General features: G+C 41.4%; 1 protein-coding gene across 2 annotated transcripts in view; it reads left to right on the top strand.

Annotated features, from left to right (window-relative positions):
* Positions 1 to 15,794, top strand: part of LOC140106764 (pregnancy zone protein-like) — a 60,305-nt gene that overhangs the window by 16,969 nt on the left and 27,542 nt on the right. For both annotated transcript variants that reach the window (XM_072131382.1, XM_072131381.1), the window contains exons 11-18: positions 1,374 to 1,550; positions 3,208 to 3,441; positions 4,394 to 4,466; positions 6,037 to 6,182; positions 7,662 to 7,814; positions 13,797 to 13,937; positions 15,004 to 15,109; positions 15,395 to 15,467. In XM_072131382.1, the coding sequence (XP_071987483.1) occupies positions 1,374 to 1,550; positions 3,208 to 3,441; positions 4,394 to 4,466; positions 6,037 to 6,182; positions 7,662 to 7,814; positions 13,797 to 13,937; positions 15,004 to 15,109; positions 15,395 to 15,467 (1,103 nt within the window). The remainder of the gene's footprint in view (positions 1 to 1,373; positions 1,551 to 3,207; positions 3,442 to 4,393; positions 4,467 to 6,036; positions 6,183 to 7,661; positions 7,815 to 13,796; positions 13,938 to 15,003; positions 15,110 to 15,394; positions 15,468 to 15,794) is intronic.

Here is a 15,794-nt window from a genome sequence, read left to right as displayed (position 1 = left end):
ATAATGAAGAATAATGGGAAATTGTAACAATCCATTCCCAACACAATGTTAACTGGAGTGTCTGCTCTATGGTGTCCTGCCTTTTTTATAGCCCTCAGAGACCTGGTCCTTCTCCCCTTCATTCTTGGCCACATGATTGCTGCTTCAAACCATTAAAGGAAACCTACCACTTGTAGTGGCAGGTTTCTGATGGAAATACCGGGCACCAGCTCAGGGTGAGCTGGTGCCGGAGCTTATTTTCGTTAGTGTTTTAAACCGCGGTATCGCGGTTTAAAACACTTTTTAAACTTTATAGCCGGCGCAGGCAGGTACGCGCTCGGCGCTTACCTTGCGCGCGGCTCTCATTCACTTCCTATGTAGCCGCGCGCACGGTAAGCGCCGAGCGCGTACCTGCCTGCGCCGGCTATAAAGTTTAAAAAGTGTTTTAAACCGCGATACCGCGGTTTAAAACACTAACGAAAATAAGCTCCGGCACCAGCTCACCCTGAGCTGGTGCCCAGTATTTCCATCAGAAACCTGCCACTACAAGTGGTAGGTTTCCTTTAATTTATGGGTTTTAGGGCCCATTAACAGGGCACAAGGCATACCCAGGCAAGTGTCAGGGATCAGAGCTGATAAGGGGGCCCATACGGCCAAATCTCATTCTTCAGCAGCCTGGCAGCATCTAGTGAAATTACATGTTATTGAAAATAATCATCTTATTTGTCTATTTTCTGCTTGACCCCTGGTGCTCTGCAACTGTTTACTCTGACATGCCTAGGTCATAGCTACACTGCTCAAAGAGAGTGATGCAGCAAAATCCTAATTTCTATATTGGTGTAAAAACCTGGGGCACCTGTATATTGTCCTTGGGATTAGACTAAAGCCAAACCATCTAGATGTTGGAGATCCATTATACCTTCTCTGCCAGTTTCCTGCATGTGAATCTTTGCCTCCCCACCAGTTTTTTGCCTTTTCTGACCTGCACGCCAATTTGGGCTTTTAAAATGCCGATATAAATGAATTCCCCCCCATTAAGTCCACAAGTCACTGGTTGTTACAAAGACTTTGTTACACCATGCTGAGTTTAAAAGAAGATGGTTGGTGTAGAGTAGTTTGTGTGTATGAAATAAAAATAATGGGGGAGATGTGATAAAACTGTAACATGGAAACCAATCAGAGCTCAGCTTTAATTTTATAAACATCTGTGGGAAAATGAAAGCTGAGCTCTGATAGGTTGCCACTTTTTGCTTTCAGGCATCATATTTGGGTGATGTCCAATCATTAAACGCTACAACTTTGGGAATGAGTTTAAAAAAGGGACAGGTTGAGCTGACAAAACAATAGTAGGTGTAAAAAGGTTCTGGTCACCCATTTCCTTTCCTCACTTACAGTTGACAGTGACAGATGAGAAAGACCAACCCGTTCCTAATAAAGCCGTCTATCTTTATGTAAAAGGGGAAAATGAAGAATCTGATAGTAAGCCAGAGAAAAACTTGCTGACAAATGAGAAAGGAATTGCTCATTTTTCTCTCGACACCTCAACATGGGACTCAACTGTGGCTTTAAAGGTAAGACGGATAATTTAGTGGAACGTTTTTTTCCATGTACATTTGTACATGGCATAATAAACGATTATCAAGTAGAGTATCAATGTGATGTATTACTAAAAAGGGACTCTACTGTTAGAGGGTCAGAGAAAGGCACCTACGTGGCAGTGCATGGTCTTATTAGCCTCTTGGGTGCTGAAACAAAAAGCGAGGGTTGCTTGGAAATTCTATTTATTTCAGCATGTGAATAGTTGAAGTTGCAATCACAATTTCGATATGCTTTACAGCAGTTAGGTTAGCAATTTACTCATGCAATTCCATGGAAACCGAAAAGTCATGGGGTTTCCACACAGAGGTGGGATGCAGCAGATTCTTCAGGACAGGTTGAAGTGCTAAAAACTGAAGCGACATCAACCGGTCAGAAAAAGCAGAGCAAGAAGCAATGTACTCCCCTGCTCTGTCCCACGGAGCGGAGCTGTGCATGATTTGTATCATAATACTTTATAGCGCATAGGGCTTCAGAAAAGCCAACTACGCCATGAGAGTAATCATATAGACTGGAGTGGACAAATTGGGGCTCACTTACGGGTCCACGGACCACATTATCGTTGGATATTCCGACTGTTTCGGCCTGAGCGCGGGATTTAACTTTCAAATTGTGTCGCAAGACATGCACCAGGAAGAAGAAGGTGGACTCCGGCGGACCTGAGCGGACCTGAGCGGAGACAAGCGACGCATGCAGGATATCGGGCGCACGATCTACGTGAATCGCGACACAGTGCATGATCATCGGATAGTCCAGATCGGGGATCGCGACATGGACGGCTAAGTAAATGTGCCCCAATATATGAGGCAGTTTATGAGGCATGCTTTGTGATGTGAACAGAGAACATTGGGGGTCATTTACTAAGGGCCCGATTCGCGGTTTCCCGACGTGTTACCCGAATATTTCCGATTTGCGCCTATTTCCCCTGAATTGCCCCGGGATTTGGGCGCACGCAAACGGATTGTGGCGCATTGGCGCTGGCATGCACGCGACAGAAATCGGGGGCGTGGCCAAACGAAAACCAGACGGATGCGGAAAAACCGCCGCATTTAGAAAAAAAATGTCTCGCGGAGCTTGCACTTACCTTCACTTGGAATAGGCTGGTGAACTTGAGTGCGTTCCGATACTCTTCAGCGCAGCAAAGCCACCTGGTGGAGCACCTCGGAGGAGCTGCCTTAATGAATCCCGGCCGGACCCGGATCCACCGCAGAGAACGCGCCGCTGGATCGTGAATGGACCGGGTAAGTAAATCTGCCCCACAGCGTGGAACGAAGATGAAGGTGAGCCATCCCCATTACCCCGGTCAGGTGGCAGTTTGTGTTAAAGGTGTGTTATGTAGAGAACCATAAGGTCTCATACACACGACTGTGAACTAGTAGCTCAAACTGTAGCTAACTCATGGTCCCAAAGAAATGAGTCAATGTTGTGGTGAGGTGCGCTGCATGAAAATGATAAAGCAGGTCCTATTCCAGCCCACCACTGAGCGGCACACTGATGTAATAAAGGTCTGAAACACTGGCACGTGGCCAATTGTTCTCGGTCAAGTAAATGAGGCTTTAGGGATAGGAAATGAATTGGACAGAATTTTTCATCTATTTGATTTTTTATTTTAATTTCACACACTTTTTTAAGGCTACGTTGTCCCCTATACATGATGATGATGATGACGATAAAAATGATGAAGACAGATATTCAGAAGCAGAAAATAGAATTGGACCTTTTTATTCTGAGAGTGAAAGCCATATTTCTATCCAAGGAAAAGGACTTGAAGTAGAATGCGATTCAGATCCTACAGTGACAGTGGAGTACGACATCCACAAGAAAACCCTTCATTCTGCTACCGATCATATCAACTTTTACTATGTGGTAAGTATTTTTTTTTTATGACCATGAAAGCCATTTTTAGGTAAGCAGAGTTCAAAGAGAGTAGAGACATGCCAAGACATACACACCATTGTTCATCATTGCTATGTCGTTAAAGCAGGCCATGCTCACCCTTCCCTATATCTCAGAGCATGACACAACCCTGTGAAAAGGGAACGGTGGCCGTTGCTGGCCGCCACGGCCAGCCAGAAGCAGAACTCAGCGATGTTTCCATGCCCCTGTAAACAAACAGGGGCAAGGACCAGCGAAACGGCTTTGCAGGGCACCAGGAGCCACGGAGTAGGTGAGTACAGCTTTCTTTTTTTTAAACTTACCTCCCCAGCCCGCCTGCGTGATTTTCAAATGAGTCGGACAGCCCCTTTACAATTCCATTCTCAGGTTTGCTTAATTTGTTTAGCACTGTTAGTACAATTATTTTTAACTCTTATACAGGGGTGAACTACACTCTGCTGCCTGAAGGGAGCTTTAGAATGATGCCCCACTCTGCCCCAATCAGTAGTATATATCAGGCGATCTTTTATAGTAAGTGGATTCATGTTGTGTCTCACACCCATGATACAATCTGGTGTAAAGATGTCCTGCTTTGAAGCAGATGATTGTGCTCCTGATGCCGCCCCCCACATTGCTGCAAGTGGTGCTGCCTGAGGCAAGAGGTCCAATTCGCCTCATGGGGGGTGCTCCCCTGCTCTTACATAATACCTTAAGATGTTGAATCTCTGCAGGATTACTTAATTCTGTATTTGGTGACTTCTATAGACAGACACTGCTACTCCAAGATGGAACTGGTTTATTTCCAATTAATTCATTTCCACTACAAGCGCTTATTAATTTATCTCAGAAACAAGTCATAAGCTTTGTTAGAATAGAAAGAAAAGAATGTAAGAAATAACATTAAACAAATTATATAACTGTTATATTTTTACCTTTTTTTCAGTTGCGTTCTCTTCATGAAATAATATGGTACAAGGAACATAAAGTAAACATTAAAGACCAATTAAATAACCCAAGTAAGTAAAAATAGAAAAATCTAAATCTGTAGAAATTTATTTAATGTAGCATTTACATACGGATACCATACGGTATCACACAAAAGTACACCTCTCAAAATTATTTATATATATATTGTGACAAGGTCACAAATTAATTGGCGAGAAAATGAAGGTTTTTGTGTATTACAGCGACCAGAATGTGAATTGGGTCACACTGGAAGCTATCTTCCATGTGTTGGTCTCTGGGAAGACCTGGTACCGGACCCTAATTGCTAGAGTGGAGACAGAAGTGTGATCACCACTCCAAACCAAACCTTCCAGATTCTAATGGGTCTAACAAGTCACCAGGTGTGCAATCCCTTAAAGAAGGGTGTGGAGCAGTCAGAAGTGGCTCTCAACCTGGAGACACAGAAGCTGGACTGTGTGAGAGCCACACATGAGTGACATAGGGTTGCTGGGAGTATGTTTCATGCTGGCAGGGAAACGCCCCCCAGTGGCTAGTGAGGGCCGCCAAGTGTATAGTTAGAGCGGGACAGGCAAGGATTTCATTTGATGTTTTGTTTGATACTGCAGTTTTTCTGGAATAAATGCAGTTTCAACTTTAATCCTGCTGTCCATGAAAGCTTTGCCATTGCTGACCCCCACGTTTGAGCTGAACCCTTACAATATATATTATTTTTTTCATAGAACAGCAGTAAAAATATGACATTTTGTTACAACATAATGTAGGCAGTATAGAGCTAATATGGAATGTAGGCATTATAGAACTAGTATGGATGGTAGGTAGTATAGAACTTGTATGGAATGCAGGCAGTATAGAGCTAGTGTGGAATGTAGGCAGTATAGAGCTAGTGTGGAATGTAGGCAGTATAGAGCTAGTGTGGAATGTAGGCAGTATAGAGCTAGTGTGGAATGTAGGCAGTATAGACCTAGTGTGAAATGTAGGCAGTATATAACTTGTATGGAATGTAGGCAGTATAGAGCTAGTGTGGAATGTAGGCAGTATAGAGCTAGTGTGGAATGTAGGCAGTATAGACCTAGTGTGAAATGTAGGCAGTATAGAACTAGTTTGGAATGTAGGCAGTAGGCAGTGTAAATAATGTCTAAGCCTAAAGTGACTGCCCCTATTTTCCCTCTTCGTTGTCCGGAGTTCTAAGGTCTCAGGTGTAAATAGGAGTCAGGGGTCTTATATTTAGTGCTATTGCTCTCATTGTCATTCATATTGGGTACCAATGGTTGTCTTTTCAAAATGGACATACAAGTTTTCCAAAGGAGGAAATTTACTCCTCCAGCACACAAAAAATATGATGAAACGTTTTGCTTCCTTTATTTAATCCAATAATAGCGTAAAAAGTAGGCAAACCTATGCGTTTCATGCCTTTCGGGCCACGCCTTTTTTGTTGTGCTAATCATAGGAGAGCCAAAGAACTGTCTAAAACTCTTTATAAATGTGGTGCAGACAGTTTTTTTCGTGCAAACTACGACAGAATTCTGTCGTGGACAGATTAATAAATTTCCCCCACTGTATATTTTTAAAGAAACTGTGACATTATCCAAAATATATTACATTTTCTTTTTTTGTTTCCAGTTATACATGGTACATTTTCCTTAAGTTTCCACGTAGATGCAGATTTGTTCCCCTTCGCTGGTCTGATCGTTTTTGCAGTGCTGCCCAATGGAGAAACCATTGCAAATGCACTACCCTACACGGTTCCCTTATGTGAGAAGGCGAAGGTAATGGAAAAAGAGGTTTCAAATTTGTAAATGTCTAATTTAGTATTTTGCCAAAGATTTAGACCAGGTTTATATCTTGTCTTGGATAGCAAATAAATATAATCTCAGTAATATAACTTTTTAAAGTAATAATATAAAAAAAAACATACAGAATTGAAAAAGGGAGTAAAGTTACAAATACTACATCCTGCAACCCACTTAAAAAGGCGACAGAAAAAATATTTTGACACAGAAAAGTAAATATATACTTTGCAATAAAACAATGTGGTACCTGCGCCACCGATAATTAAAATGTATACACTGTATCTACAAGTGTGCAGAATAACGCAGCATTGGTATTTTTAGTACATACTAAGTGACAGATATAGTCAGGCATAGATGGTACTATAAATATCTTTATGTATGGTATATATCGGTACCTTTATTGCTGTAGGTTCTTTGTCTGGGTTGGTTCCAGGAGAAGAAATTCCGTTGCACTTGTATTCAGGAGTCCATCAGGATGCTGTTTCTTATGGGTAATCCGCTCGATGTTTTAGCAAGAGGCTATACAGCGTTTGACTGCACGAGGAGTGGAGCTCCGGCCGGTAGCTGCACACTCCGATCACAGTTCTGGTGGATTCCGTATGGTGACGTCACCAGGTTACGGTAGGTCCAGAGGGACAAAATTCCTCCGACGCGTTTCGAAGACTGATACTGTCTCCTTCGTCAGGGTGGATTGTCACTGTGCCGGCAGCATGTTATATACTCTTGGCTTAATAAAAAAGACAAAACTCTTTAGTTTGACATTAAAAGCTGATATATATTCACCTGTAGTCCCATGGCTGTAACTAGACAAGAGTATATAACATGCTGCCGGCACAGTGACAATCCACCCTGACGAAGGAGACAGTATCAGTCTTCGAAACGCGTCGGAGGAATTTTGTCCCTCTGGACCTACCGTAACCTGGTGACGTCACCATACGGAATCCACCAGAACTGTGATTGGAGTGTGCAGCTACCGGCCGGAGCTCCACTCCTCGTGCAGTCAAACGCTGTATAGCCTCTTGCTAAAACATCGAGCGGATTACCCATAAGAAACAGCATCCTGATGGACTCCTGAATACAAGTGCAACGGAATTTCTTCTCCTGGAACCAACCCAGACAAAGAACCTACAGCAATAAAGGTACCGATATATACCATACATAAAGATATTTATAGTACCATCTATGCCTGACTATATCTGTCACTCAGTTTGTACTAAAAATACCAATGCTGCGTTATTCTGCACACTTGTAGATACAGTGTATACATTTTAATTATCGTGGCGCAGGTACCACATTGTTTTATTGTTTTTAGTGGCTCCTTCTTTAGGTGACACACACTATAGACTGGGTGCAGGTCACCATCTATTAGTACCAGCGACTCCCCCAAAACACTCATTATACACTTACACATTAGCGCCAAATCCAAAAACGCTCTGTATATACTTTGCAATACAGGTAGAACTTAAATTCTCAGAAGAACAAGTCCGTCCTGGGGAAAGTGTAAATTTGGAAGTGTCTACAAGTGCTGGATCCCTCTGCTCCATACGTTCTCTAGATAAAGGATATTTACTTCAGAAGCCCGATGGGAAATCACTACTATCCGATCTTGTAAGTTTCACTACGTTTGTGTATTGTAATACTTATATAAACTTGAATCTAGTAGTAAAACTTAATATACAATTATAGCACTTATGGATCATCAGAGTTATTTATATAGAGGACATTGTACAGGGAGGGGGAGGAGATAAACTGTGACATCATCTATTGTCAGTAGTGATGTAATGACGGGTCAGTGTTATCTATATAGAGGTCATTGTACAGGGAGTAGGAGATAAGCTGTGACATCATCTATTGTCAGTAGTGATGTAATGATGGGTCAGTGTTATCTATATAGAGGTCATTGTACAGGGAGGGGGAGGAGATAAGCTATGACATCATATATTGTCAGTAGTGATGTAATGATGGGTCAGTGTTATCTATATAGAGGTCATTGTACAGGGAGGAGGAGGAGGAGATAAGCTGTGACATCTATTGTCAGTAGTTATGTAATGATGGGTCAGTGTTATATATATATAGAGGTCATTGTTCAGGGAGAGAAGATGAGCTGTGACATCATCTATTGTCAGTAGTGATGTAATGATGGGTCAGTGTTATCTATATAGAGGTCATTGTACAGGGAGGGGGAGGAGATAAGCTGTGACATCATCTATTGTCAGTAATGATGTAATGATGGGTCAGTGTTATCTATATAGAGGTCATTGTACAGGGAGGGGGAGGAGATAAGCTGTGACATCATCTATTGTCAGTAGTGATGTAATGATGGGTCAGTGTTATCTATATAGAGGTCATTGTACAGGGAGGGGGAGGAGATAAGCTGCGACATCATCTATTATCAGTAGTGATGTAATGATGGGTCAGTTTTATCTTTATAGAGGTCATTGTACAGGGAGGGGGAGGAGACAAGCTGTGACATCATCTATTGTCAGCAGTGATGTAATGATGGGTCAGTGTGATCTATATAGAGGTCATTGTACAGGGAGGGGGAGGAGATAAGCTGTAACATCATCTATTGTCAGTAGTGATGTAATGATGGATCAGTGTAATCTTTATAGAGGTCATTGTACACGGAGGAGGAGATAAGCTGTGACTTCATCTATTGTCAGTAGTGATGTAATGATGGGTCAGTATGATCTATATAGAGGTCAATGTACAGGGAGGGGGAGGAGATAAGCTGTGACATCATCTATTATCAGTAGTGATGTAATGATGGGTCAGTTTTATCTTTATAGAGGTCATTGTACAGGGAGGGGGAGGAGATAAGCTGTGACATCATCTATTGTCAGCAGTGATGTAATGATGGGTCAGTGTGATCTATATAGAGGTCATTGTACAGGGAGGGGGAGGAGATAAGCTGTAACATCATCTATTGTCAGTAGTGATGTAATGATGGATCAGTGTAATCTATATAGAGGTCATTGTACAGGGAGGAGGAGATAAGCTGTGACTTCATCTATTGTCAGTAGTGATGTAATGATGGGTCAGTGTTATCTATATAGAGGTCATTGTACAGGGAGGAGGAGATAAGCTGTGACTTCATCTATTGTCAGTAGTGATGTAATGATGGGTCAGTGTTATCTATATTGAGGACATTGTACAGGGAGGGGGGGATAAGCTGTGACATCATCTATTGTCAGTAGTGATGTAATGATGGGTCAGTGTTATCTATATAGAGGTCATTGTACATGGAGGGGGAGGAGATAAGCTGTGACATCATCTATTGTCAGTAGTGATGTAATGATGGGTCAGTGTTATCTATATAGAGGTCATTGTACAGGGAGGGGGAGGAGATAAGCTGTGACATCATCTATTGTCAGTAGTGATATAATGATGGGTCAGTTTTATCTTTATAGAGGTCATTGTACAGGGAGGGGGAGGAGATAAGCTGTGACATCATCTATTGTCAGCAGTGATGTAATGATGGGTCAGTGTGATCTATATAGAGGTCATTGTACAGGGAGGGGGAGGAGATAAGCTGTGACATCATCTATTGTCAGTAGTGATGTAATGATGGGTCAGTGTTATCTATAAAGAGGTCATTGTACAGGGAGGGGGAGGAGATAAGCTGCGACATCATCTATTATCAGTAGTGATGTAATGATGGGTCAGTTTTATCTTTATAGAGGTCATTGTACAGGGAGGGGGAGGAGACAAGCTGTGACATCATCTATTGTCAGCAGTGATGTAATGATGGGTCAGTGTGATCTATATAGAGGTCATTGTACAGGGAGGGGGAGGAGATAAGCTGTAACATCATCTATTGTCAGTAGTGATGTAATGATGGATCAGTGTAATCTATATAGAGGTCATTGTACACGGAGGAGGAGATAAGCTGTGACTTCATCTATTGTCAGTAGTGATGTAATGATGGGTCAGTATGATCTATATAGAGGTCAATGTACAGGGAGGGAGAGGAGATAAGCTGTGACATCATCTATTATCAGTAGTGATGTAATGAGGGGTCAGTTTTAACTTTATAGAGGTCATTGTACAGGGAGGGGGAGGAGATAAGCTGTGACATCATCTATTGTCAGCAGTGATGTAATGATGGGTCAGTGTGATCTATATAGAGGTCATTGTACAGGGAGGGGGAGGAGATAAGCTGTAACATCATCTATTGTCAGTAGTGATGTAATGATGGATCAGTGTAATCTATATAGAGGTCATTGTACAGGGAGGAGGAGATAAGCTGTGACTTCATCTATTGTCAGTAGTGATGTAATGATGGGTCAGTGTTATCTATATAGAGGTCATTGTACAGGGAGGGGGAGGAGATAAGCTGTGACATCATCTATTGTCAGCAGTGATGTAATGATGGGTCAGTGTTATCTATATAGAGGACATTTTACAGGGAGGGGGGATAAGCTGTGACATCATCTATTGTCAGTAGTGATGTAATGATGGGTCAGTGTTATCTATATAGAGGTCATTGTACAGGGAGGGGGAGGAGATAAGCTGTGACATCATCTATTGTCAGTAGTGATGTAATGATGTGTCAGTGTTATCTATATAGAGGTCATTGTACAGGGAGGGGGAGGAGATAAGCTGTGACATCATCTATTGTCAGTAGTGATGTAATGATGGGTCAGTGTTATCTATATAGTGGACATTGTACAGGGAGGGGGATAAGATAAGCTGTAACATCATCTATTGTCAGTAGTGATGTAATGATGGGTCAGTGTTATCTATAAAGAGGTCATTGTACAAGGAGGGGGAGGAGATAAGCTGTGAAATCATCTATTGTCAGCAGTGATGTAATGATGGGTCAGTGTTATCTATATAGAGGACATTGAACAGGGAGGGGGGGGGGGTTAAGCTGTGACATCTATTGTCAGTAGTGATGTAATGATGGGTCAGTGTTATCTATATAGAGGTCATTGTACAGGGAGGGGGAGGACATAAGCTGTGAAATCATCTATTGTCAGTAGTGATGTAATTATGGGTCAGTGTTATTTATATGGAGGTCATTGTACAGGGAGGGGGAGGAGATAAGCTGTGACATCATCTATTGTAAGTAGTGATGTAATGATGGGTCAATGTTATCTATATAGAGCTCATTGTACAGGGAGGGGGAGGAGATAAGCTGTGACATCATCTATTATCAGTAGTGATGTAATGATGGGTCAGTGTTATCTTTATAGAGGTCATTGTACAGGGAGGGGGAGGAGATAAGCTGTGACATCATCTATTGTCAGTAGTGATGTAATGATGGGTCAGTGTTATCTATAAAGAGGTCATTGTACAGGGAGGGGGAGGAGATAAGCTGTGACATCATCTATTGTCAGTAGTGATGTAATGATGGGTCAGTGTTATCTATATAGAGGACATTGAACAGGGAGGGGGGGGGTTAAGCTGTGACATCTATTGTCAGTAGTGATGTAATGATGGGTCAGTGTTATCTATATAGAGGTCATTGTACAGGGAGGGGGAGGACATAAGCTGTGAAATCATCTATTGTCAGTAGTGATGTAATTATGGGTCAGTGTTATTTATATGGAGGTCATTGTACAGGGAGGGGGAGGAGATAAGCTGTGACATCATCTATTGTAAGTAGTGATGTAATGATGGGTCAATGTTATCTATATAGAGCTCATTGTACAGGGAGGGGGAGGAGATAAGCTGTGACATCATCTATTATCAGTAGTGATGTAATGATGGGTCAGTGTTATCTTTATAGAGGTCATTGTACAGGGAGGGGGAGGAGATAAGCTGTGACATCATCTATTGTCAGTAGTGATGTAATGATGGATCAGTGTTATCTATATAAAGGTCATTGTACAGGGAGGAGGAGATAAGCTGTGACATCATCTATTGTCAGTAGTGATGTAATGATGGGTCAGTGTTATCTATATGGAGGTCATTGTACAGGGAGGGGGAGGAGATAAGCTGTGACATCATCTATTGTCAGTAATGATGGGTCATTGTTATCTATATAGAGGTCATTGTACAGAGAGGGGGAGGAGATAAGCTGTTACATCATCTATTGTCAGTAGTGATGTAATGATGGTTCAGTGTTATCTATATAGAGGTCATTGTACAGGGAGGAGGAGATAAGCTGTTACATCATCTATTGTCAGTAGTGATTTAATGATGGGGCAGTGTTATCTATATAGAGGTCATTGTACAGGGAGGAGGAGATAAGTTGTTACATCATCTATTGTCAGTAGTGATGTAATGATGGGTCAGTATTATCTATATAGAGGTAAATGTACAGGGAGGAGGAGATAAGCTGTGACATCATTTATTGTCAGTAGTGATGTAATGATTGGTCAGTGCTATCTATATAGAGGTCATTGTACAGGGAGGAGGAGATAAGCTGTTACATCATCTATTGTCAGTAGTGATGTAATGATGGGACAGGGTTATCTATATAGAGGTCATTGTACAGGGGGGGGATAAGCTGTGACATCATCTATTGTCAGTAATGATGTAATGATGGGTCAGTATTATCTATGTAGAGGTCATTGTACAGTGAGGGGGAGGAGATAAGCTGTGACATCATCTATTGTCAGTAGTGATGTAATGATGGGTCAGTGTTATCTATATAGAGGTCATTGTACAGGGAGGGGGGGATAAGCTGTGACATCATCTATTGTCAGTAGTGATGTAATGATGGGTCAGTATTATCTATATAGAGGTCATTGTACAGGGAGGAGGAGATAAGCTGTGACATCATTTATTGTCAGTAGTGATGTAATGATGGGTCAGTATTATCTATATAGAGGTCATTGTACAGGGAGGAGGAGATAAGCTGTGACATCATTTATTGTCAGTAGTGATGTAATGATGGGTCAGTATTATCTATATAGAGGTCATTGTACATGGAGGGGGAGAAGATAAGATGTGACTAAGCAGTTTAATGAAAATGTGAAATACCAAGGAAACAACCCTAGGAACCAATAGTCCCTTTCCTTATGGGCTCCTTTACTACATGCATCCTGTTAATTATGTAATATATCCTTCTATGAAAAATAAACTGCATGTATGATCTTGTTATTTTGGGTTGGTTTTAGACAAAGTGGGGCCCTGGGCAAAACTAAAAGTGGGGCCCCAAAATAAAACTATTTTATGACTAGTCACAGTCAGTAAGAGGCTCCTTTATCTCTGCACAATAATAACACTTTGTAGTTACACATAATAGTAGGTAAAGGAATGTGTAATATGGGACTGTAGGAGAATTTTATAGGAGATAGACAGATGATAGGGAGATTAATGATAGAAGATAAATATGAAAGATGATATAGATTTATAGATAGATGAGACAAATAATAGGAGATAAATAACTAGACAGATAGATGATAGATATATAGACAGGAGATAGATAATCAGCATCTTCACCCATGCATTCAGCCAAGAGGTATTAAAGGAGAAATACATCCTCTGCCCACAAAAGTCCACATGCAGGGGGGCCCTTTAGGACAAGGGGCCCTGGGTAATTGCCCATTTTGCTGTCCCCTGGTACTGGGGATATTCTCCAAGAATGTGAAATAGTTTTATAACACAAAGCAATTATCATGTCGGTCTTTATTCAAGAGTGAAGAATTACGAAGTGTATTATATGAACTATCACATATAACCTTGTGGCGTGAAGACGAATCTGACCAACAATGCCCAGAACATCAGACTATTGTGCCCGAGACGTCTTACATTTTCGATGTCAATATGATATTTAAGGTAGGTTAAAAACGTACCAGACTTTCACGCCTGAAGTTTTGAATCTTTTATTGTATTAGTTTATAAATAATATGTGTCTGTGAGCCATTTAAAGGGATTTCCAGAGCGTTGTCAATTCTCTTTTTGGTCATTTTATTGTATTATCCATGTCTTATTTACTAAAGGGAACCTGTCATCAGGAGCCCTTTTTCTGCCTCCCCCATGTCTCCATAGAGAATAGTGTACACATTGCAAAGAGATTTATAGTATGCAGAGCTGTGTCCCTAGTCCCATGGGAGTGGCCAGTGAGGAGTGGGGCAGACATGTATGACGTCTCTGGGGGGGGAGGGGAGATATTGGGGACATGGGAGGTTTTTTTTTTCATTTGAAATCAATACATGACTGAGCATTTTCCCCAAGGATGGGGGGGACCGCTCCTCACTGGCCTCTCCCATGGCACTAGGAGCACAGCTTTCATACCGAAAGGTGAACTTTGATCTAACTTATTTTTTTGGGGAAAAAGACAGTTTTACTAAAAAGAAAAACTCTTTGGTAATGTGTACACTATTCCCTAAGGGTACAGGGCTCTTGATGACAGGTTCCCTTTAACACATTAATGAATCAGCCCCCTTGTGTCTAGGGCTCAGTCCCATTTTCTGGAATCTGACATGTGTTGAAACTTTTGAACACGCCTATGACACATGGGCCGCAAACAACAGAACGGGGGGGGGGGGGCTTGACATTTGCTGCCTGTTCAACCCACTTATTGTGGGGGAAGCCGAAGATACAAGAAAAGCTCTCTCTGAAACATAACAGACCATCTGAAACAGGACTTTAATATCTCTGTCAGATGAGACCAATGGACCAGAAAATAATGATTCCTGGTCTTTACCAGTAGTTTACCATATATTGAACTACATGTGATATGCAGTATTTATAGTTGTCATATTGTAGGGAATTCTACATGCTATATGGCTTTGTTAAAATTCACTATATAGTAGTCCGCTATACCATACTAAAGTTTTTTTTATGTAGTATGACATCATTATCTAGTTTCTAGCATTATCTGATCCTTTGTAATTTATAGATGATGAATCTAAATGTTATCACCAACACTAAGATCAAAAAACCTGTACAATGCGTTGAACGTGGGCCTGCTGCTCGTAGTGGAGTCAAAGTGAAGAAGCCTGGAGGTACTTGCTTAAACAGTCCGGTCTCAAGTTATTTGGTCTCAACAGCCCCTTAAATTAGTTGATTATGGGGGTATCCATAGTTGGACGAAGATAAATGTTATATTGAGGACATATGATTTTGGACATTAAACCACTGGTCTGAAAGGACCTGTGGGTGGTTTAGTTTTCCAAATCACCCTGACAGATTCCCTCTGAAGAATTCACTGGTAAAAATGTCTTTATGACTATAATGTTATAATGTAAATGTATTTTAATGTGATTTTCCATTTTTTTTTTGTGGAAAAGATAAAAAGACCCCATCACATTTCACACGAAGGGACTTTCCAGACATCTGGTTGTTTGACCTAGTTCCTGTGGGGTGAGTTTATAATATTGAAGTCAGATATTTAGCGCTGGATAACTTTAATATTTTCAGATTGTTGAAAAGACCTGAACTGAAAAGTTTTGGTTTCTCATCCAACCCATAGCGGTAACCCCCACCATCCGTCGTGTATGTTAGTGCCTGCATGCAGCAGCTCCATTGGTTTAAATGCCACCACCTCCGAACATCTTTCAAATACAGATTTGGCTCATCATGGGTCCTCTCATTATTAATTGTCAGGTCCTACCTGTGGCTGTTGGAAGTTTTAGGTAATTTACCATTTCATATGATAAAGGCAATTCCTGAACCAAGGTGGCATGAGAA

The sequence above is a fragment of the Engystomops pustulosus genome, chromosome 11 (genome assembly GCF_040894005.1).
Source record: "Engystomops pustulosus chromosome 11, aEngPut4.maternal, whole genome shotgun sequence".
In the NCBI taxonomy this organism is placed as follows: domain Eukaryota; kingdom Metazoa; phylum Chordata; class Amphibia; order Anura; family Leptodactylidae; genus Engystomops; species Engystomops pustulosus.
The sequence above is the reverse complement of the archived record's forward strand: the minus strand, read 5'-3'. Positions and strand labels throughout refer to the sequence as shown.